Source organism: Megalops cyprinoides, chromosome 23, assembly GCF_013368585.1.
Source record: "Megalops cyprinoides isolate fMegCyp1 chromosome 23, fMegCyp1.pri, whole genome shotgun sequence".
NCBI lineage: Eukaryota > Metazoa > Chordata > Actinopteri > Elopiformes > Megalopidae > Megalops > Megalops cyprinoides.
The window spans coordinates 24,764,229-24,788,449 of record NC_050605.1 but is presented as its reverse complement, the minus strand read 5'-3'; the positions used below and the strand labels follow the sequence as shown (position 1 = coordinate 24,788,449).

The following is a 24,221-nucleotide window of genomic DNA, read 5'->3' as shown; positions in this document are numbered from 1 at the left end:
GGGGCAGGGGGAAGGCAACCCACCCATTAGCTATCAATAAACACAGAAATTAATATTTTTATGACTATTTTAACGTTTAACACTATTGCAGCCATGCTGTTGAAATTGTTCAGTTGGTGACTCAGTGTGACTCAGGGTGTCAGTGTGTTTCTTTAATTATCTTAACTGTAAAATGTATCTGCTCTAAACCAGTTTAAATGGATGCCAGTGCCGGCCTATAGGGACTTCCCTTGTCTGTTACACGTGTAGACATTTGCTTGCTGTTAATATGAGGCTCTAAAACTTAGAAGCATGCCAGAGTTCATATCAATCAAACGCCTACCTCCTCTGCTACCCAAACCCTCAAATCCATCTCTACATAAAGCAATTCATTTATTCAGACAGCAGAACTCTTCTGCATTTTAAAACACTTAAACCGGTCTGACAATACAGCATAGTGAAACACTGCCACCTAATGGCAGCAGAGGGAGAGACCAGCCCACTGAGAGCCTGAGTTTATCCGTTTATTACAATTCAACTTGACAGTAAAGAGATTTGTGGATATCTTTAATTGATGGTCATGAAATTAGAACAAAATATTTCACGGTGAAAGTTGCAATAACTGCATATGACGGTATCTTGGCACCACAGAAATAATTTTAATGCATCAAAACATGGGCTTTAGATCATAAATCACTTCAGTGCTGGAATGAATGACAGAGAACACTGTACACCACGTCACACGGCTACGACTCAACATGAAATTAGAATGAAGAACTGGAGAGGCAGCATCAGTCCAATACCCTTCTCCTCCTTCCACAGCCTTTACTTACAGCTGCCCCGCTCCACCTCAGAACATCACAGGCCACAGAGTCAGGAACATACTGTCCGAAGCACAGTGCGGAGGAGACACAGACCAGACTAAAAGAAAAGAACAAAAAAAAAAACACAAAACCATACCCGACACATAAATTATCGAAAATAACATACAACAATAACAGGTTTTGGTAGTATATTCCAAGTGATGCAAACATTATGATTGCATTTTGACTTTGGACTATGATTTCTTGATAATAACGGATTGTCTGTTTTACCATTTTTATATCAGAATATGCAAATAAAATCCCCTTTTCTCCTTGATCAGAAAGAAAACTGAACATTTTAACTTATTTTGGTTTAGAGTTCACGGACCTGCCCCTGCTAATTCCATTTTATCAAACCTATCCATACAAACACACCTCCTCTTCACAGGAGATGCCACAGTGCGGCCGTACTGACCGCTCTGCCTCAGCCAGGGAGACAGGCGGTGTGCTGTCCTCTCACGCTCACTTCACCCATACAAAATATTCACGTGTATTTGTAAATCATATGGCTTTTTCTCATTAGTTTTTGCATTAATTGACTTCATATGAAAATAATCTCATCTCTTGATAAGACCTCAGTGATCGTAACGGCGGAACAGTCTGTCCCCCAGGGGACCCGGGCTCTGTGCAGCTTGGGGAACCACCCTCCCGTCACCACATGAACCTCTGCAGGGCGGGGCTGTGGGGCCACTGGAAGGGTCTGTGCAGGAAGAGGTGGAGCGTGGCGGCGTTCAGGGCGGCGTGCAGCGCCAGCTCCAGCAGCAGGCGGCCCACCGAGGGCAGCGGCATGTGCAGGCGGTACAGCAGGTAGGGCAGGATGAAGTAGCGGAACTCCAGCAGCTTCTGCGGGACAGTGGCCGCCGCCACACACACCAGGAACGCCAGGTTCCAGAACACCGACCGGCACTTCAGCGACTCCGCGAAGCTCCACGCGGCGAAGACGTAGCCGGGCACCAGGGCGAAGGGCACCAGCGGGTGCCTCTGGAACACACGCCTCCACACGTAGAAGGGGAAGTGCCTGTTGTCCGCCAGCAGGTACTTGTGGACGAAGGTGAATTTCCAGACCAGCAGCAGGGAGAGGGCGGCAGCGCACAGGTACAGCCAGGGCTGCTTTCTGAGCGAGTGCAGGAAGCCGCCGGCCCTGCGAAGGGACAGAGCCGCGGGGGCCGAGAACAGCAGGCTGAAGGACAGGAAGTAAAAGAGCTGAGGGAAGTGCAGACAGGCCTCGTGGCTGCTCCTGTCGCCCACCACGATCCCACCATTCAGGATGACAAACAGGAGGAAGGCCGTGGCGACTGCGGCGTACGGCCAGGCCGCCAGCAGCAGGGCCCGCAGACGGGACGGCGAGGTGACGTACTCCAGCAGGAAGCGGAGGACCCTTCCGGTGTCGCCCGCGGACAGTGCGCTGCGGCCGGCCGGTCTCTCCTCTCTCCTCTTGGCCTGCTCCGTCTCCCAGGCCTCCTCCAGCCTCCCGGCCACCACGGTGCCGGCGCAGAACGCCACCCAGATGATGTTAGTTTGGCGGAAGAGGATGGCGCCACAGCCGAGCAGCGCGGAGGCTTTGTGGCTGCCATATAACGTCATCAGGTAGGCGAAGAGTGTGAAGAAGGTGGAGCCGGCGTCCGTGTAGTACAGGAAGGTGAAAAAGTAGAGCACGGGAAAGGTGGACAGAGACAGTGCCACCAGCGCTCTGCGCCATGCAGCGCGGGTCTGAAACCACAGAACCACACAGTCCATTAGCACAACGCTAAGGCAGCGCGGGTCTGAAACCACAGAACCACACAGTCCAATAGCACAACGCTAAGGCAGCGCGGGTCTGAAACCACAGAACCACACAGTCCAATAGCACAACGCTAAGGCAGCGCAGGTCTGAAACCACAGAACCACACAGTCCATTAGCACAACGCTAAAATGGCACATTTATTACGCTACATATTCTTAACAGACACTCTTATCCAAAGGAACAGTTTAAATTTTATCAATTCATTTTCTTCAATTTATCACAAATGTATATACACCACACTGCTGTCCTCTATACTCCACATAATTAGAGAAGCTACTAAAAAGCGTTTGACGTTACTACTGTAACAATTTCAGGCAGACACATTGGATACCATCTTATCGGGTATCTGCATACTCTGTTTAAGAGCATAATATCACAATAGACTTGAGCATGTACAGTTACGAGGAAAGGACACTAACTGATCTAGCGCACCTTGTCTTTAAAGTGGAGTTTATGCGTGATGAGATACAGCAGGTAGAGGTTTCCGCAGTTGAAGAGTAAATTGATGAAGCGCAGCATTGCCGTGGAGCACACCACCTCCCCCGTCCACCCCGCCAGCCACACCAGCGGCTTAATCACCCCCACCGACACCAGGTACAGGCCCGGCAGCGTGGTGATCATCGGGTCCCACTGCGTAAGAGAGGAAGCAAACAAAAGCATTTAAGCAGAACTATTCATATTGATCACATGACAGTAAATGTGTTCCTTTCAGACCATGTAGTGGTTGATGACACTTCAATGCGGAAAACCATAACACTATTACTACTGACTTATGTCTAAAATCAACATTCATCCAAATGCTTTATAGCGCAATAATGCTACTTCAGATGCATTGTTGGTAGAGTAAGCCACGCATCCAAAACGAGCCTACGTTTAAATCAGGGAAGAAATTGAGAGCACCACACGGCCATGCCTGTTATACGGCATCAGTGCCAGTTGAGAATCGGATCAGTATATATATAAAAAACTTAGCAGTGACCTCTGTGGAAATAATGCCACAAACCAGCAACTAGAATCAGATGTTCGCCGACTCATTTCGCCTAGGTAAGTGCTCCCTCGTAGCAGGAAAGTGAAAAATGTGCACCTCGCTGAATTTTCCTTGGCAGTATTTCTGCGCTTGCGGTACGTGGAATATTTCGTCCATGTATGGATCCCTTTGCTCCCGGGTTATTTTGGAGAACAGCAGGCAAGAAATAAAAAAGTTTGCGCTGCACAAAGCAGTAAAAATATACCCCTCATATCTCTCCATCATTAGCGGCACAAAACAATAAATAAATAATTAATCAAACACTGTCAGCTGCAGGGAAGTAGTTATTAATTAAACATACTAGAACGTTTCAGCAGCAACGTTCACCTATCTATAACATGCAGGGTTAAATGAATAAAATAATAAAACTAGGAGCATCTGCCTCGGATCAGCAGAGAATCAGTGAATGGTTTAATAACGTGTCCGTGCCTCTCACACCGTCCGGACAGAAACACGGACACTTTACACAAAGTTCCTACAATTAAATGCCATACGGGGCTACACTGCAAAAATGAAAGTCATAGCACAAATGAATATTTATAACAATAGCCTTTTCTATTTACGTATGAAAATATTTGGAATACTTATTTTCAGAAACGGCTTTAGGGTGTGGGATTCTAAGGGGAAATGATACTCGGGGAACCTGTGTCACCCAATTATTTTCCCCCTGTAGACTGTAGACATACCCAGCTACCAGTCCACACGCCAAACTGACAACTTTAAATTAAACTTTAAAACACATCTATAAGTAGCATATGGTCGCTGGCCGGCTAGTTGCTGTCTCTAGATTACGAAATGCAACTAACCCAGAAGCTTGATCTGTTTCCTGAATACGTCGTGACACAGTTGCTGTTTAAAGATGTTAAAAATGCTGCAGATTTGAGAAAAAGTGCGATCGCACAAGAAATCAGTGGCGCTTTAATAAACCCGGCGATGGTGAGAACATTCATTTATTCGAACTGCGTGACGGAGAATCCGTTTTTTTTTAATGAGCAATTTACTAACTTCAGAAATCTGATAACCAGAGTAGCTAAGTTACATTCAGTCTTTGGAAAACACGTTGGCTCATGGGTTGTCTAGATCTCAGTTCAGTAGAGACAAGCAACGTAAAAATGTATTACATTTCAGTTTAAATGGATTTGCTTGCTGTTTTAACAGATCGTTGACCCTTTCCAAATCCTCGTGGCCGCAAACAAAGCACTTCACGTGCAGAAGGTTGGAAAAATGAAAACGAGGAGCCTTTATTCTGAAATCATATTTAACCTTTCGCCTACAAACAACGTGAGTTCAGTCTGATGGAATGAAGTAAGCGTACATTACATTTCATACGGATTTTTGTACTACTGGAATTAAATAAACTGAAACGCTAGTGAGAGCTGTGAATAACATCTCGTCGGGTATGTGATGTAATCATTGATGGATGTGTTTTTATTTGTTTTAGAGGGTATGCAATCGATAACTGATCACTGCCGGTTATGTTTTATTTGTTGCAGATCTCAGAGGCCTTTAAAAAGTTCGGACTGTCAGACGGGGACGGCGCAGTGGCGGTGGTTCTGGTCCACGCAGCGGAAGAGACACGCAGCACGGATGACATCCTGGCCAAGGTGGACGGGCAGCAGATCCCGGTGAATCAGATCTCCTGCCTGACCGATGTGGCCAAGATTAAAAAGGTGAGGATGTCTGTGCGCTTATACGGTGCTTTACAGGCAGTTTACCATTGCCTCAAACTCAAACTTTTGAATTATTAAAAATTCTGAATATAATTCACCCAGGTTTGTTACAAAGGACTGTACAGAGATTTTCCAGAGGGAATAAAAAAGGACCAATCTGGGAAAAACTGAAAATGATCTCCTGACCACTAGCAGAGAGGTGATGGAGTGAAACTCCATTTTCAAATTTCAATACAAAAATAAATGCTTCACACACATAGTGAGGTGTGTGCAGGTCATCAGAAAGGAGTCAGCAGTCTGTTAGAGGGTTGGGGGATGGTTGGCAGAGGACTACAGTGGACTCCTTCATTGGTGGGGTGGATTTTGGGACAGCTCCTGTGGCCTTTATTGGTGGGGTGGATTTTAGGACAGCTCTATGGCTTTCATTGGTGGGGTGGTTTTCAGGAGAGCTCCGTGGCCTGTGGGTATTGAACGTCTCAGTTCTGTTTTGGTCGTTACGGTTGCGGGTGCCTTTTCTCTCAGCATCATGGTGGGCTGATGGTTAGTGTAGCAGGGTGTGGTTAGTGTATCAGGGTATGGTTAGTGTATCAGGGTGTGGTGAGTGTATCGGCGTGTGGTGAGTGTATCAGGGTATTGTCAGTGTATCAGGGTATGGTGAGTGTATCAGGGTGTGGTTAGTGTATCAGGGTGTGGTGAGTGTGTCAGGTTGTGTCTTTAGACAGCGGTCTTTTCTTCTTAAGAGGAGCAACTTCATTGAGACATTGTCTCAGGGTGTCAGATTGTCTCAGGGTGTCATTAATTCATTCTGTCAGTTGATCAGCAGGACCTGAGCCAGAGGCTACTTCACTTAAGAGGACCTCTGGGAGCTCATTTTTAAATGTTTCAGCAGAGAGGATTATGAAAAACCTGGGCTCCATCCTTAATGGGCATGTCAGTTTAGTATCAGAGGTAATGAGAAAGTGGTCTGATAGTACAGGATCATGGTGAGCAAGGGTTAGATTCATTGCCTTATGATTAGATGTAAGGTGTGATTTTGGCAGTGAGTAGATCCAGACAAAGCCAACACAATAAACAATGGATTTGAAGGCTGTTCCTAGGGAATCGGAATCATTGTCAAGATATATGGTAAAGTCATCTGTGGTCACAGCCATGATAGATAAAAAAAAATCAGCAAATTTGCAAAGAAAACCACTATAAGGATGAGAGGGTCTACAAATTTTGACTAAAACAAAAGACTGTTAGGAGGAGAGTGCAAAACAAGAATTTCAAAAGAGGAGAACTTATTCCAAGGGTTAAGAGTTACTTGAAGGGTAGACTTATAAATGACTGCAAAACAACCACCCCACCAGAAGGACACGAGGTCTGCATGTTTGAGTAACCCACAGGTAATGCCTCATTGAGTGCAGCAGACTCAAAAGGCCTGAGCCAGGGTTCAGTGAAGCCTGGTATATCAAGGTCATGGTCAGTGTTGCAGTGTAGCTGAATGCTTTAGTAATGTAACTGTTGTGTAGTTACAATTGTAACAATTCCATCTCCGTGCACTTTCTACCTCACACTTCTTTCTCCTGTCACTACTTGTTTGTCTCCTCTGCCTGTCTGTTCTTGTGTTTTCACCTAGTTTACCGCTGTTTTCTCCTTTCCTTGACTCATTTAGCTGAGTTTAGTTGTTTAAGTTGCACTTAAAGCTTACTCCAAGGTCTCCTACACTACCCTAGCTTGCTTGCTGTTCCTCACTTGTAAGTCGCTTTGGATAAAAGCATCTGCCAAATGACCTAAATGTAAATGTAATGTAAATGTAACTCACAGGCATTTCCTTTAACAGTAATCATTTATTAACTGAGCTGTGCATCTAGAAACCCGATGTACACTGATGTGCATAGCTGTACAGGTGTGCGTTTGTGAACACCTGTGTTTTATTTCCAGCTGTTCAAGATTACGCCGCAGGAGGAACATTCTGGAACACTGCTGGATGCGGTCATCTGCAGAATGGCGATTAAAGATGTTTTATAAACAAAAGGAAAGACTGTTATTCCCATTCATCTGTGAAATGATATCCAGGGTTTGTTCAAATACATAAATGTTTATAAAGAACATGCAGCTTTGGAAAGTAATGTACATATGATACATACATGACATAATGAAGTGTAATCATGAAAACAGAAATGTTATGATACCCCTGTTTAGTTTTGATTTATTAGTGCACGTTTGTCCTGATTTAAAAAATGCAGTCGTTAAATGACTGTTCATGGGGGAAAACTATGTTCATCATGTTGGAGCAGCAGTAAGGAGAACATCTAACCCAAAGGTTGCTGGCTTGATTCCGTTGGGGCGCTGCTTTCGAACCCTTGGGCAAGGTACTTAACCCAAAAAAATTCCTCACTTAATATCCAGCTGTGTAAATGGATGACATGGATAACATGTAAAAAAGTGTAACCTTTGTAGGTTGCTCTAGATAAGAGTATCATGCTAAATGACAGTGTAATGTAAGGGAACAGTTGCAGGACTACAGTAAGAATGTCAAAGGATTTTGTTGTGCTTTTGTTCTTTGCAGCTCAGACATATTTCCTGGAATCTACTTCACAAATGTGCCAGAACATTGTTTTTTTTTTTCTTTCTCAGAATAAAGTGTAACTTTGCTTTACCATAGAGGGTTAACTCCAGCCTAACAGGGTGGACAGGTTATTTGGATTCTAAAGTGTAACGATTGCATTAATGAACTGTAACCCAGCAGACCACAGGACAAAGTGTAGAACATACGTGATCTTTAATCGTACTTGGAAAAAAGGCAGTGTAATTGTAAGGGAAATTATTTACAGGAAAAGAAAGTGTCCAAGCTCTTTACAATAAGATCACATCAGTAAACAAACAAAATAAAAGCTGTTAAACTCAACATTTATGACCAAAGGTAAAATGTCTGAAAATTCCAAACTATTAAGACAAATGTATAAAACTTATATACACAGGATATAACATAAATCAAATATGAGAAGTTATTAGGCACGTTTTGAGAACATTCATTTTGAACTTAAACACCATTCTGTGGCTGTTGCATCAACTGTAATTAGACAAAAACAGAACTGAATCTTGGTCTTGATTTGCCTTTGTGCTCTCTGTGGTAAGAAGAGCGGCTAACGGATGATTTTTACTTGTGGCTCTCAGCACTGCCACTAGAGGGCGTAATTTGTGACAACAGTATATACAGTTATTGTACAGCTCTGGTCTCTTGGCTATAAAAGGTTTGCATGTCCATGACAAGAGCTGCCTTACCTATGGCTATGCTGCCTTACCTATGGCTATGTTGCCTTACCTATGGCTACATGTTATTCTATGCAGATAAGCAGAAGGGTGAAATGCATGCTGGGATGCTACAAGTCTGACTCGGGCATGTCTGCCATGGTGGCCATCAGGTATCCAATCCCGTAGTGGCCTTTGGGGGTGGGCTCTGTGTCCCCTGGGCCGGTCTGGTTCCTGTAGATGGCGCTGTGGTTTATGAGAGAGGCCTCTCTGGGCGAGCTCGCCTGGGTCACGGCGGCGTCGTCGGCCTCGTCGTCGGGGCTGCAGCTGTCGGTGACGACCCGGCCCATGCTGTAGGACACGGCGGAGCGGCCGCCACCTGCCTCCTGCACGCCACAGCAGCGCAGAGCCAGCACCACAGGCACTGGCAGCATCGCCATGACGACCAGCGAGACGCACATGGCCAATCCCCAGCCGGGATAGCTTAGCGATTTCTCCTGAGCCTGGGGCAGAGAGACAGGTGTCTGAGACACGTGAGTCTGAGAGACAGGCGTCTGAGACACGGGTGTCTTAGAGACTGCTGATCATTTATACCAACGCATTGATACTCCCCTCAAATACTGGATGTATTCCTTTGTTTACATGCAAACTATACTGGATTTATGGCAGCCTTAAACAGTTATATCAGCCTGTCCCTCTCTGGCAGTTTGACAGGATCGGCACTGATCCTCTCCTCTTGCTCTTTGGCTTTTGTAAATACTCACTGCTTTGCTATATCAGTGTTGTATGGACTGATGTTTGGCACTGTTCTCTACTCACCATTTCTTCCACCCAGGCGCTGTAAGTGGGCGGGGTCATTACCAGCTGCACCAGGCTGGCCCCCAGCAGCCCCAACAGCACCAGGGGGGTGATGTACTTCCACATGTAGTAGTAGTACCTGAACGGAGAGAATCCCAGCATGCCCTTCAGATCCTCAAAAAACCTGCCGAGTGATTCAGAGTGTTAGCGAGCTTTCCTGGTTCAGCCCCACTTCCTGGACACGCACACAAATTATTTAGAACCTTTTAGGTCAGGGTTATCTATCCACAGAGGTGACACTGACATATACTGACTCCCTCAGACCTCCTCAGGGAGATAATGTTAATTTAGCTTCCAACTGAAGGAGATATTAGCCAACCACATTAAGCAGCAGGTGACCCTGAACCCTGCCATCACTGCTGTGCACACAGATGAGCAGTCCAGAACCGAGCCAGCAGGGGGCGTACTTGTCGATCCCGTAGATCCAGGCTACTGCTATGTTCTCCAGAATCACCACCATGAGTAGCGGGAGGGTGGCGGAGTAATCATCGAACATGGCCACAAAGTAGTTCCCGGAGCGCTGGACGAAGATCAGCCCGATGCTGAAGGACAGGAGACAGCAGCCCACTGTGGAAGAGCACATTAATAACGGCACAGAGCAAGCAGTGCGGACACCTGCAACAGGTGCAGTCAGACCAATCACAGGCTAGGATTAAAGCAAGGGACAGGACAACAGCCATTTGACAAGTTTCTCCCGAGTGGAAGACAAAATGCATGCAGGTTGATTTAATATGACATGATTGTACATAAACCCTAAACAAACCGTCAAAATAAAGTGAAATGAAGGGCTAGAGTTTGTTGAATTTGGAGTAAAATTACTTATCAAACTTTTATTTAACCAGAGAGCTTAATCTAGGGTACATGATCATTCTGAACGAACAGATCAGCACCAATGAGGCGTTGAGCTGTGGTGTTGCAGTGCTGATGTCACAGTACCATGGCCACGCCCACCTGTGAGGTGCTCCTTGCGCACTCGGAAGGTGTCGAAGATGGGCGTGACAATGCCCTCCATGGTGCCGAACATGCTGCCCAGGCCCAGGTTCACCAGCATGAGGAAGAACATGACGGACCAGACGGGGGAGGCAGGGAAGTGGGTCATGGCCTCGGTGAAGGCGATGAAGGCCAGACCAGTGCCCTGCACAGACTGCACAACAGCAGCAGCATCCTCAGCATGAGATGACTCTTCCTCACCCTGAACACAGTATCGCTCCTCACCCTGAACACAGTATCGCTCCTAAACCTGAACACAGTATCGCTCCTCACCCTGAACACAGTATCGCTCCTAAACCTGAACACAGTATCGCTCCTCACCCTGAACACTGTATCGTTCCTAAACCTGAACACAGTATCGCTCCTCACCCTGAACACAGTATCGCTCCTCACCCTGAACACAGTATCGCTGCTCTCCCTGAACACAGTATCGCTCCTAAACCTGAACACAGTATCACTCCTCACCCTGAACACAGTATCTCTGCTCATCCTGAACACAGTATCGCTGCTCACCCTCAACACAGTATCGCTCCTAAACCTGAACACAGTATCGCTGCTCTCCCTGAACACAGTATCGCTGCTCACCCTGAACACAGTATCGGTGCTCACCCTCAACACAGTATCGCTCCTAAACCTGAACACAGTATCTCTGCTCATCCTGAACACAGTATCGCTGCTCACCCTCAACACAGTATCGCTCCTAAACCTGAACACAGTATCGCTGCTCTCCCTGAACACAGTATCGCTGCTCTCCCTGAACACAGTATCGCTGCTCACCCTGAACACAGTATCGCTGCTCACCCTCAACATAGTATCGCTCCTAAACCTGAACACAGTATCGCTCCTCACCCTGAACACAGTATCGCTCCTCACTCTGAACACTGTATCACACCTCACCCTAAACACAGTATCTCTGCTCACCCTGAACACAGTATCGCGCCTCAACCTGAACAGTGTTGCTCCTCACCCTGAACACAGCGTATCACTCCTAAACCTGAACACAGAGTATCGCTCCTTACCCTGAACACAGTATCGCGCCTCACCCTGAACAGTGTTGCTCCTCACCCTGAACACAGCGTATCTCTCCCAAACCTGAACACTGAGTTGAGGAACTCAGTTCCATGGTAGGATTCTACTAAAATTCAAGACACTTAACATGATGACTGTTTTCCTTTTACTACGGCTGAGTAGCACTCGAAACACTAGCACTTCTCCCTCAGAGTAACTGCAGGACCTTCCTTTCATCACCAGGTAAGCAGGCTCTCAGAGGATCAGCCCCCAGGCAGCCCTACCCGAGCACTGTGCTGACCGTGCAGTCTCACCTTGTTGAGCTCGTCCTCGATGTTGCAGGACTCGAGACCCAGGCGGGAGAAATCGCTCTTCCTCTCCGCCCTGATGATGTCAGTCAGCTGCTGGTAATCCTCTGGGGTCACATGGGTCAGGTTAACATGCCGAGGAATCAGCTCAGGACTGATCTCATTACCCAGAAATCCCACAATCTTGTTTGTGTTTCTGGATAATTATGGAAATAACACAATTAATACACTATCAGTGTGTATATACATTTTATCATGCTATGGAGTTACATAATCATTCTGGTCAACACTGTGCTGTGTCCAATGTGCAGACCCAGGTGTGTAATTCTGCAGTACAATATTGCTAATGTTTCAGTCCCTTTGTGGTAAAGTGGCATTTTTAATTTCCTGGGTAATTACACACTAAGAGATGGAAAAAGCAAAAACTGCTTTTTGAAGTTACTTATAGTGTACATTGAGATTATAGAGTTGGGCTGTCACTGTAAATCCTTGGTTTGTAAATGTAAATGTAAATGTTGGTGGCATTTTAGACCAAACTTGCAACTACCTGCATCAGAGACACACTTTCCAAGTTGGTGATATATCCAATACAAACTAGACATTGCGTGAGAACAACTGTAACTACTAAATCAATATTTCTAACAATATCAATGTGTGAACGTTATTCTTTAAGCCCTTCTAGTTGCTGAATACTGCATTTTTATTTTGAGGTGACTCACCTCAGTGTCACTGTGACATGACAGTATGCTAATATCTCTTCCATCAACACAGTGGCTTTGTGTTAACTTGCACAAGTGTGCTGTCCAAGTGCACTGTTAAACAATTCACTTAATACACAGCTGTGTGAGACAGGACATAAGCAACAGTGATAATGGAGTGGAATGGAGTAGAATGGAATATACTGGAATGGAATGGAGTGGAATGTATTGCTGTGTTCCGGACTTACAGTGTGACACATTTGGTGATCATGACGTTTGCCTTGAAACCGAGCACAGCGAACACCACCAGTGTGGCCAGCACAGAGGTAAAGAAGTTGATGAAGGAGACCAGCACGGCGTCAAAGTGGCAGTTGTTGTCGCGCTTGTTGTAGCTGGAGAAGGCGATGACGCCCCCGAACCCGAGCCCCAGGGCGAAGAATACCTGCGTGGCGGCCTCACGCCACACCTTGGCCTCCAGCATCATCTCCAGCTGCAGGGAGAGAAAGAACACAGAGGTAAATCTGACAATCAGCCAGGATCACACCACCACTGCTAAACGAGAACAACTGTGGTTTCAACTGTGTTTAACTCTGATTTTGCAGTATCTCCCTTTTCAATGGATTCTCGACTTCATTCTTACCCAAACAGTAAGCAGTGACATTCTGCTTTCTGACTGGCAGGTGTGACTGAGTCTTAAATATCGCAGGTTGAAATAAAAGCTTATATTACAGGCCGTTTTAAGAAAATCAGATTTGCACTGTGAATAGGGCTCTGATGTCTTCAGCTGTCTGTAGTCTGAATCACACCAGGCACAAGTTCTGCTGTAGTGTGTGAATCTGTAATATTGGCTACATAACGCATGCGCTTTCTGCTGGTGTCAGCAGAGGCCGGAGAGAGTTCATTGCTTCTTGGGGCTGTCAGAGGGGGAGGGGTAAATACATGCTGGTTTTGTGAATGAAGGCCTCGTTTCTCTGAGGCCATTATGAGGAAAGAACAGACAACATGGGAGGTACAACAGTGTGACACTGGGGCGCTGTCATTCCATGCTACCAGGCATAATGAACACACTCACATAAGCTCAACAGTCAACATGTCAACAGTCAAACCAAACCCTTTGATGTTTGTAACACAGGTGACAGGTGGGAGGAATATGTGGAGGAGAGACTAGTGACCCTAGTGGCTCTGACCCAAATGCTCAGACGCTGCATACCTTTGGGGTGAACATGTAACGAATGCCATCAACCGACCCAGTCAGCAGCAGGGACTGCGCCAGGAAGCAGATCAGAACCACGTAGGGAAACAGAGAGCTGAAATACATCACCTGCAAGAAGCCAGCACACACACACCTGAGATACATCACCTGCAGGAACTCAGCACACACACAGCTGAGATACATCACCTGCAGGAACTCAGCACACACACAGCTGAGATACATCACCTACAGGAACTCAGCACACACACACACCTGAGATACATCACCTGCAGGAACTCAGCACACACACACACACAGCTGAGATACATCACCTGCAGGAACTCAGCACACACCAAGTGATCGCAGTGTTCCCCTCTGGATTAAAGAGACACTTCTCCTGTGAGTCTGTGAGGGAGCATCCACCTCCATGTCTGTGTGTGAGTCCCCTGCACTAGCTGGGCATTATGAGGGTGCAGTCATTCATAACCTGCTATGTGAGAGACGCACTCAGTTTCACTGAACAAGTTACTGAAATCAGTATCACCTTTGAGGGAAGACCGATGTGTTTCTTAAACTAATAGTTAATAAGGTAAAGGAAAATGATGGCTAGATACCGAACAGCTGGGTGCCCAAAAAGCAGACCCCTCTTTGTGTTGCTGTTTCCCTGACGGGAGCTAAAAATGTGGGTGAAAAGATGAGAGCGTTGATGTCAGGGGGAGGGAGCCAGCCAGTCGGGGGAGGTATGTGTTATCTGGACAGAAAAAAGACAACCGACTTCAGCATCACACAAGGAGTGTCAGTCAATGGTCTTATCTGCTGTCTGCCTGTAGATAAATGAGGAAGACCTGTGTCTAAAGCCTAAATTAGAGTCCTAAATTAACACTCTGTGGAGGAGCAAGAGGTATCTGTCTCTCTTCTGTTGTGCTTACACACACACACACACACACACACACACACACACATACACACACACACACAAACGCACCACACACACACATGCATACAGACATGCCAGAGTCCGTGCACTGTAGCCTTCCTGAGTCAGGCACCAGGAAGTACAAATGGCCAATTTCAGGTTGCTTCAGGCTACTTTGAGTGGTAGAATGAAGGGATTTTTGATAACTGGACTTGACCAGTTGGCAGCGGCCTTGGACAGGAATTTAACGCAAAGCATGTGACAGGCCCATGATAATGGCTTTCTGGAAGCTCACTTACAGAGAGACATCAGCTGTGTAATCTCTCTGGGCTTCACTCCTCCCACTGTTCAAGCACAAACCACATGAATCAAACCTACCCAAGAATCAAAATTTTCAAGGCAATTAGACTTTAAAGGGACCTGTGAGGATTAATTTAAAAAGCGCACTCTGATGTGTTGTACCTGCATTAACGGCACAGTGCATCGAGAGCAGACGAAGGTAGTCTACCTGGAGCCGGTGCGTTTTTCTGCTGATAAAAACACTATTGTGCGCCTTTGTCAGATGAACATGCTGACGAGGGCGGGAGTCTTACCTTCCCTGAGGACTTGATTCCCCGGATCATGGTGAGACACACCATGGTCCATGCGGCCAGCAGACACACGGTCATCCTCCAGTTCAGACCTCCGCTCTCGGTGATGGCGCCGGAGATGTCCAGGGCCATACGGTACCAGTAGAAGGTGGTGGCCGAGCTCTTCTCACACTCTGGCTCCACAACTGTGGGACACACATCGTCACACAGGCCTCCTACCCCCAGCTCAAATTCCCATTTCCTCTCAGTATCTTCATGTACCACCTGAGCCACACTCGCAGTCACGTTCGAACCCTATTCCCCCGTTCTTACATGTGGCTGTGCTATTCTTACATGTGGCTGTGCTGTTCTTACATGTGGCTGTGCTGTTCTTGACCAGGGGGCACTCATGCCAGGGCAGGGGCTGCTGGAAAGACTGGGAGAAGTAGAAGAGGCTCCACCCGATGATGACATTGTAGTAGAGGGAGGCGAAGAAGCAGACCTGCAGGAGAAGACCCAGCCGAGTTCACAGACAGCCTAGGGAAGAACACAACCAACTGCAATCCCCAGCTCCACTTTACCCCGACCCCTGCTTGTTAGCACTGGGGTTTCTCAAAAAAGATGTGCCTAACTGATTTTAAGCAATAAATTCACATTACGGCTCATAACCCACGTGTTTTACACAGCATTAACATTGGCTGTTTACAGACCCAGAGCAGCCTTTTACTGACAGTTTAATCAAATGCATTTTGGAGCTCAGCTGGAGAAGCACCAGTCAGGGTTGGAGCAACACTGATATTCATAATAAAGACACACAGCAAAGATGATCTCATTTCCCTAGAGAGCAGCTGAAAATAACATAAAAGACCAAATGCATCAAAAAGTAATTCATTTACAATGCCTAGCCTCACTAAGCAGGAACTGTCATCTGAAGATATCGAGAGGCCAGACACAAAGGTAATGACATCATCTAATAAAGTTTTGTAACATTTGCATAAGAGCACACAGACGTCAGAGCACAATGGTCACAATATTCATCTTTCACAAAACTCACGCCTTCCATAAATAATGCATTGTATTTCCTCCGAAACAACCAATGTATCAGTAGACTGTCTGCAGCATCACTGCAAAGACCAGAGCAAACGCAGACTACCCACAGATGCACTGTATTCAGAGTGAAATCACTTCTCAGTGACTTTATTAGTTATTTTACTAATCTAAGATCTAATTCTGTTTTAAAGCTAAACTGTAACAGGTAGGCCACATCCACAGTGACTGCCCATTGGTTGGTCTGCCCCTGTGACAGCTGTGGCCCCTCCCTCACCATGCAGCTGGTGAACCCGATCCCGCCCAGACGGGGGCTGATGTAGTTCCACACCCCAATGCTGCCGCGGCGAATTTGCTGCCCCACCGCCAGCTCCAGGAAGAACAGCGGGATGCCGATCACAAGCAGCAGGATCAGGTACGGCACCAGGTACGTTCCTGCCAGGACAACAGATCACATGACACATCACCCCACACTCCTGATTGGTTAGACATTCCATTCTCATTTCACCTGTGTGAGTATTTAGCTGAAAGCTGCCAGAATCAGAACAAAGAGAATAACCATAACTGTGACCTAGACTCAGCCCTTACATCTAAGCAATGCAGCACTGAGATACTCCAGTCTGTGGCTAATTTCAGTCACCATCAACTTGTGAAGAAGAAACAAAAGAAAAAAAAACACAAGCACAATACGTGCGCCAATCTGAGAACTGCACTGGAGTTACTGAATGAGGATCTCTGTTCCTTGAGTATGTATGTATCATTAGTGTTTCAGAAACTGGCCTCTTTCATCATCAATATCACAAACTCCTTGGAAAATGAGACTGGTGTTTAAGGTTAAGCATAGAGCAGATTAAATATTGATTATGCAATAACTCCTGGACACAGCAAGTAAGACCTGTAACAGTGGAGCAGGAGGGACCCAGATGCAGAGATCATACAAAAACACAGAAAGGTTTTTTAAAGACGAAGAATCTTAACTAGAGACAAGAAACTACCAAACTTGGGGCACAGGAAAGCACACAACGCAGGGTAGCTCAAGACTACGCAGGGAACCAAGCCACATGCAGGACTTAAATAGAGCACCAAACACATAGAGACTAATTACACACAGGTGCAAACAGTCTAACTAGATCAGCTACAAACAGGTCTGGAACAAACAGGAAGGCGGTCCCTCTGACGGAAGTTTGGGGGAGCAGCAGGAAACCAGGCCAGGCAGGCTGTCATGTGGACACCTGCTGGTTGTTGTGGGAAGCAGTCTCTGAAACCCTGACAAGAACATGCTTGGAATATGGTCTCAGATCAGTGGGATCAGATATTAATTTAATAAAGGCCTCTTAATGAATAAGTACAAGGTCCTTCAATTAAAGCACAGTTTAATTAAATTCACTCATAATTAACTGCATACAATATAACAGAAGGTGCCTCATGTTGCTAGGCTACACCACAGTCAGGAGACCTCTAAAATGTAATTACTCAGATCCTACACACCCAGCCATTACAGAGCGTGTTGCCCTCGGTATCATCAGCAGCTTTACAGCGACATTCTGAGGCTGATCAGACCTGCTGAAACACTGTGCAGGTGTGTGTGGGGTCTGAAACACTGCGCAGGTGTGTGTGGGGTCTGAAACACTGCGCAGGTGTGTGTGGGGTCTGAAACACTGCGCAGGTGTGTGTGGGGCTCCAGAGTCCCTCAGATAATGTACAGGCACAGCACAGTTTGGACCAGGTTGCAGGTGATGTTAAGTATGTTAGGGGAGCTGTAGGCGTGGCTGTTGCCATGGTCACCTGGCTCATGGGCCATAGGCTACATGTACATCCCTGCTGAAGCTCCAGCAAGAACTGTACTCCTCTGCCTTCTGCTGTGCTTCTCTATCTGCAGCCATAAGCATTACCTAGTGTGGAGGAGAAATGCAAGGTCAGGCAACCACATACCTGCCTTGGACACCTGTGGAGCGGATGTGTACCTGTGCCTGCTTTTGTTTCTTAAAAGGGGCAGGTGTGTGAGAGGTAATGGGCTTACCACCCCCGTTCTTCTGGCACAGGTAAGGGAATCTCCACACGTTGCCCAGGCCGACGGAGAAGCCCACCTGGGCCAGGATATACTGCAGCTTGCTGTTCCAGGCTGGCCGGTCATCCTCCCAGCCCCTGTGCTCCCCCGTATTCGCCATCTGAGAGCTCTTCTTACACGCATCATCCTCGCTGGACAGCAGGTCTATGATGGACTCCGTGACGTCATCGTCGAGCTCTCTCCTGACGGCCTTGTTGTTTTTGGGCATCGGACCGGTGCGCAGTGGTGAGGGGGAACAGAGAAGCTGGAGGGAAAATCCAGGTTCGGCTTCACAGCAGGTGCTTCTCTTCCTCTCACAGTTTGGTATGTTTGCCAGAAGGTGGTTGTGTCTGTAGTGATGGATTTTTTATTCTCACCAAATACCTGTAAAAAAGTTTTAAAGATCCAGAAGTACTGTGATTGTTTCTAATCATCACAAATCTGCACATCACTTCAATAAGCATGTCCCCCAAGCTTGCGTGGCTCTGAGACAGCAGCAGCACCAAAGGGCTTCTAATCACTGAAGCTGTGTGGTACCAGAGCAGCTCCCTGTTCTCCTCACAAAAACATTCAGTCACAACCCAAGAGCCACAGCAGCCGGGTTTGCAATGTCTTTGTGACAGCACAGCGAGCACTATCCCATTCACCGCTGTCTGACAGCACTATCCCATTCACCGCTGTCTGAGAGCACTGTCCCATTCACCGCTGTCTGACAGCACTGTCCCATTCACCGCTGTCTGACAGCACTGTCCCATTCACCGCTGTCTGAGAGCACTGTCCCATTCACTGCTGTCTGACAGCACTGTCCCATTCACCGCTGTCTGAGAGCACTGTCCCATTCACCGCTGTCTGAGAGCACTGTCCCATTCACCGCTGTCTGAGAGCACTGTCCCATTCACCGCTGTCTGAGCACACTGTCCCATTCACTGCTGTCTGACAGCACTGTCCCATTCACCGCTGTCTGACACCATGGAACTCTCCAATGCAACTCTCAGCTGGCCTTTTCCTAAGCTTCCCTATGCAGTTCCCCAAATGTATCCATCTTAAGCCTCTTTCCATCTTTGCATCAGTTAATTTCCAAAGGATCTTCAAGCATTATTTTCCCTCAGACCTTTGCCTTAAGTTATATATCTACAGATTTATTTGACCTGTTTCCATAATTATGCAACTCCAGGGGACTGCAGTTTGAAAAGGTCTCTTAGGGTGAAATTCAGGCAGTTTTGGTCTTTATCATCCTTATACAGCATTAATAAGACATCTCACATTATACACACTGGCCTTTCTGTAGCCGGCTGTGTACTAATGCCCTTCAGCGTAGTTTCTCACGGGAGGATTTGGCCCTGTGCCTCCTGCTGCAGCTGGAATGCTGTGTGTGAGAGCAAAGGCTGCACATGCACACACTTACTGTACATTCTGCACAACACGCCCGAGTCATTTCGTTTTGTGACACATCTAGAGTTAACTCTAGACACATGGATGTCAAATACTTCAAAAACATAATGAACAATTATCCTAAAAACAAAACAAACACCATGCTCTGTCGTCCTTCTGGATGTGCACTAGCCCAAATCTGTAATTTAACTTTTGTTGGAGGTTCACTGAAATCGTGCAGACAAGTTTGTCTTTCTTAATTTCCAAACTCTATGGCAGCAAGCTGACTGGCGCGGACTGTATGTGACCTGGCTGTTTTACTCTGTTCGTAGTACTAATGAACCCCACAGTCTCACCACAGCAGCAGGCCTGGGATTCCCCTGCCTGTAAACCTGCTCAGTCTTACTGACTGTAACTACTACGCCTTAATCCTGCAAAGGGCCAGGAGGCAAAAACCCAGTGTTTTCTAGGCATTTGTTTCTCTACACTGCTGATCAAGCACAAAATATGTTATCCAGGAATGAGAGGACAGTCAGTGTGCAAACAGGTACAAACGACATTAAAAGGAGAATCTGAAGCAATGGAACAGCTCTTTCTGTCAGTTAAACGCACTGTCTGAAGCCACCGCCCGGTTCCTCACCTGTTCACAGGCTGGCGTGTGAAGCTTTCAGCAAAGTTCATTCACTGAAACAGTGGCTTTTTAAATGCTGTTTATAACCTGCAGCTTTCCTGCAGTATGGGTACGTGTGGAGTTAATTTACAACGATATAATGAGAAACAGAATGTGATTTTAAAGATGTAGTGGATAACTAGTACTTGTAAAGCATTTAATATATCGAAATGCATGAAAATGTAATAATTTTAAATGTTCGTGGTCTAGCTATGAAGTGTGAGGGAAGCTAAGGTCACTCACCGGCGGAACAGTGTGGGTCTTACCGATCTCCTGCAGCCGCCTTACTTTCTGCGTGTTTATTTTAACCGCACTTTACGCGTTGAGCGCCTTGGATTTAAAAGCACTGTACAAATGAAGTTTATAACTTTTACAATCCTTATTATTATTACTACAGAATACAGGGCTTACACAATGCGCAGCGTGCACTGCACGCGACGCCTCCCGCAAACTTCTGTAATTTTCCCTCGCCGGAGCCCGTAAGCCGCGAGTCACATGCCAGCCTGCCCCCGGCTGCTTCTACTGCGCCAAACGATTATCTGACTGCAAAGCAAGGAGACGCTGCAATACAAAATGCAACTAATATATTAAGTTATAAACCCTCTTTCACTAATAACGCATATGATGTGCTAAAGCAATCACTTGCTATTGAATGCGTATGAAGTTCTCGCTCCTGTGCGCACTGCATCTCATCTTATTAAAATCCGATCTGCCAATTGATAACTATATTGGAATATGACACATTACCCCACGTTTGGCGTATCCTCGTGTTATGAAGAATCATTTCAGACTTCCAAGCGTTTCATGGTTGACCTTTACATGAGAGTGCAACTTCTTTTAGGTACTAGTAGTCGCTGATTTGTAATATAAATCTATATGGAAAAATTAACAAATTTCACGGATAATATGCATTATGGACAACGATGCTTCATAATAAATAATTTAATTTAGACGTAATGCACGAGCCCGCTCCGCCAGACCTCATTTGCAGACGCACTGTGCAAGAGGAGACTGTCACACAGATAAGGCGCTTCAGGCACTCCAATCACTGCTGCAAAATGACAAGATACAATTTATACATTACAACACATTTCCCTTTCACCTGCGCAGCAGCTTCAGAGTCACCACTACAAAATAAAAATAAGTATTGCCCACGTTTACAACAAAATTTAAACTATTCGACATTTTAAATCACTGTATAATTACGTACGTACGGTCAACGGTAAATCTACATGATTATTAAACACCAACAACAATATTTACGAACACTAAATTAGCTACAATAAATCAAAGACTACATATTGTATGCCGTGCAGTACGTAACTATGAGCAGACATGCAGTAATCGGCCATCGAATATTTTAAGACACATACATTTGCGCCACGTTCAGTCTTAATAACGGATTCACGCACTAACAAATGCAATACATTCTTGCATGCATCCACACGTATCTATTGTATGCTATTCTGCATACAAATACAAAATTAAAGCCGGATAATGCATGGAAAATAACTTCTCTGTCCATAATTCCCTCCATGTAGGGTACTTTAGCGAAGTGCATTTTAAATCACGAGTCTAACCGCCGAATTAATTCAAATTATAAAGACTGAAAGAAATACCTACCTGAGAAGACGATATAGCTGGATGAGCTACAAAGCTTGAGTCAAAAGTTTCTTGTTTACAATTAGCAAAGTATGCAAGACTTCAAAATACACAAAAGCACGTGTGCGTGCCTCACATCCCCGTTGGGTGCACTCACTCGCAGGAGTTGCGCAGGAGTTGCGCAGCTGCAGCGCGCAGCGGGTGGGTACCTCTCCTCTCGAGTGCAGCGGCACAGAATGATTTGCCAAATACGAGGGGCGCCACACTGCTCGCATTGCGCGTGCCGCGATGAATTCACAGTGATTTCAGTTGTCTTTGCCAGTGTTTTGTATTGTAATATTACACAACTGAAACAGATTTTCTGATGTTTCGGAATGATACCCTTTATGGCTCAGTCTGTGTGCGATCATGAAGTTTGGTACTACTATAACGCGCCAAAATTCTGATGCATCAGGTTGTCACGGAAGCGTTTTAGGGCCACGGTGAGAATGTTTTAGTATGCATATCGAGATTAATGTCGAAATAATTCGTGGGAAAAGGACGGAATATTTTGAGAATATGTCAAAATACCTACAGAAAAAAAGATTAATATTTTGGAAATAAAGTCGAAACATTTCGAGAATACAATCGAAAGCGTGAAGGGTTGAGGGTCCCCCTATTCCCAGTGATCTCCGCACACACCAAGGGCAGCGCCCACTGTTCCGTGATATTGGGATAGTCTAGCTAACTATGGTGCCCATATTTCTCACTGATTTGAAAGTTCTCATGATGAGGGAAACAGCAGAAGCTGAGCTGTGTTGGGTGGATTTGTAATCCTGTACATTACTTGTCTACAATCTGCAATATTCCACATTCTCTCATCAGTAACAGGGTCTCTATAATTTGTTCCAACATATCTGCTGTCATCTGAGCAGTGAGCCACCCATAGGTAACGAAGGTAGGGATCTTCCTTTTGAGAAGTGGCCAGCTCAGCAGAACCGATTCAGAGCAACGGTTAAGTACTCAAGGTAGGCAAAGCGCAGTATGCATGGGGGCTGCATGCACAGATGCGCCCTCTCCACTGCTCTGAGACAGAGAGGGTGGGCTAAAGTGGCATTATCATTCTGCTGCTCTGAGACAGAGATGGTGGGCTAAAGTGGCATTATCATTCTGCTCTGAGACAGAGAGGATGGGCTAAAGTGGCATTAGCATTCTGCTCTGGTGTTCCTCAAGACTAAAGTCATAGGCAGAGAGTGCAGTTCATAGTCCATGACCCTCAGCTGTTTTGCTGAGGTCAGCACATGTGTCAGTGGAGTGTTTGCACCTCAAACTTTGCTCGGTAGAGTTTCTCATGTACATTCGCATCATCTTATTTCAAAGTGAGAAACTATAATTTCATGGTTCTTTCAGAAAGCTTATCATGAGCTTACACAGAGCAGGCAATGTTGGACATTGACTTAAGTGTATGTGGAGTGAGCTGTTCTCATGCTTGTGAGAACCTCACATCTGAGGTGCTTATTCCCTGCTTTGATCAGATTGAGAGAAGGTCAGGACATCCAGACCTTTGAGATCCTGTTACACTTTGAAGTGTCAGAGTAATTTACAGAGGAATAAGGATTATTTCCACTTTCGCTTCATCTTGGCCATTCTGAACTGTGACTGGGTCAGCACTTTACCTTGGAAAACCCAGCACCTCAATCCAGAACAGTATGTGTGAGTTCAGTAGTCAGGATCAAACCCTGCCCTGGGGAAATGTGATGGTGAGTCTGACTGTGGAGCACAGGCAGAGGAAGCACATGTGTTCCTTTAACAGAAGGTCACTCACTGTACCAGAGGCATCCCAGTGCTGTGCTAATCTGCCCTGCACTGACAGCAGACGGGCCCAGATTTCTGTTGCTCCCTTTCAGCTCCAAATTACATGTAAAGTTGTTTTCTATGAAAAGTTATAGACAGAATGCCCTCTGTACAGGTAAGTACACCTCACCTCCATGACTCAAATACCCCAATAAGCTCAGGCAGCAAAGGTTAGGGTCTCAGGAGAAGATGCGGAACCAGGATGCAAATGCTCACTGTCCTAAGACCATCACAGCCTTACCTGCCTCTGTGTGGGTCAGGACAACAGCAAGTGCCAAATCTAAGAAACAAAATGAAAAGTGTTACCAAAAATCAAGTTATCAAACATTATGGTAGTGATGAACATCGCAGTCTAATTGCAGTTTGACATTAACATGTTTTTTTGGGGAGGCTGACATAATAAACTCTGGGGAAAGTGTTTCTCTGTATGCACCTAAGTGGATGTTACCAGGCGCATGTGCAAATGCCAGGGTGCATTCAATCAACAGTTGAACAGTCTGAGGTGCACAGACATGCAATGTCACATGGTCTCATGGTTCGTGGGTCATGGCCCTAC

The 24,221-nt window shown here is 46.0% G+C and overlaps 3 protein-coding genes across 3 annotated transcripts; 1 reads left to right on the top strand and 2 right to left on the bottom strand.

Annotated features, from left to right (window-relative positions):
* Positions 1-1,176: 1,176 nt before the first annotated feature.
* Positions 1,177-4,073, bottom strand: alg10 (ALG10 alpha-1,2-mannosyltransferase). The gene is made up of 3 exons (XM_036517868.1): positions 3,710-4,073; positions 3,058-3,255; positions 1,177-2,552 (listed from the first exon to the last, which is right to left on the bottom strand). The coding sequence occupies exons 1-3, from the start codon at positions 3,875-3,877 to the stop codon at positions 1,494-1,496; spliced, it is 1,425 nt and encodes a 474-aa protein (XP_036373761.1). The 5' UTR covers positions 3,878-4,073; the 3' UTR covers positions 1,177-1,493.
* Positions 4,074-4,335: 262 nt separating this feature from the next.
* tprkb (Tp53rk binding protein) lies at positions 4,336-7,696 on the top strand. Its single transcript, XM_036517869.1, has 4 exons — positions 4,336-4,588; positions 4,811-4,933; positions 5,146-5,322; positions 7,246-7,696. Exons 1-4 carry the CDS (start codon positions 4,448-4,450, stop codon positions 7,330-7,332), a joined length of 528 nt encoding a protein of 175 aa, XP_036373762.1. The 5' UTR covers positions 4,336-4,447; the 3' UTR covers positions 7,333-7,696.
* Positions 7,697-8,687: 991 nt separating this feature from the next.
* LOC118770285 (sodium-dependent neutral amino acid transporter B(0)AT2-like) lies at positions 8,688-18,418 on the bottom strand. Its single transcript, XM_036517867.1, has 11 exons — positions 18,163-18,418; positions 16,420-16,577; positions 15,471-15,597; positions 15,120-15,301; positions 13,629-13,739; positions 12,667-12,908; positions 11,727-11,916; positions 10,366-10,558; positions 9,822-9,981; positions 9,376-9,538; positions 8,688-9,059 (listed from the first exon to the last, which is right to left on the bottom strand). Exons 1-11 carry the CDS (start codon positions 18,416-18,418, stop codon positions 8,688-8,690), a joined length of 2,154 nt encoding a protein of 717 aa, XP_036373760.1.
* Positions 18,419-24,221: the final 5,803 nt, after the last annotated feature.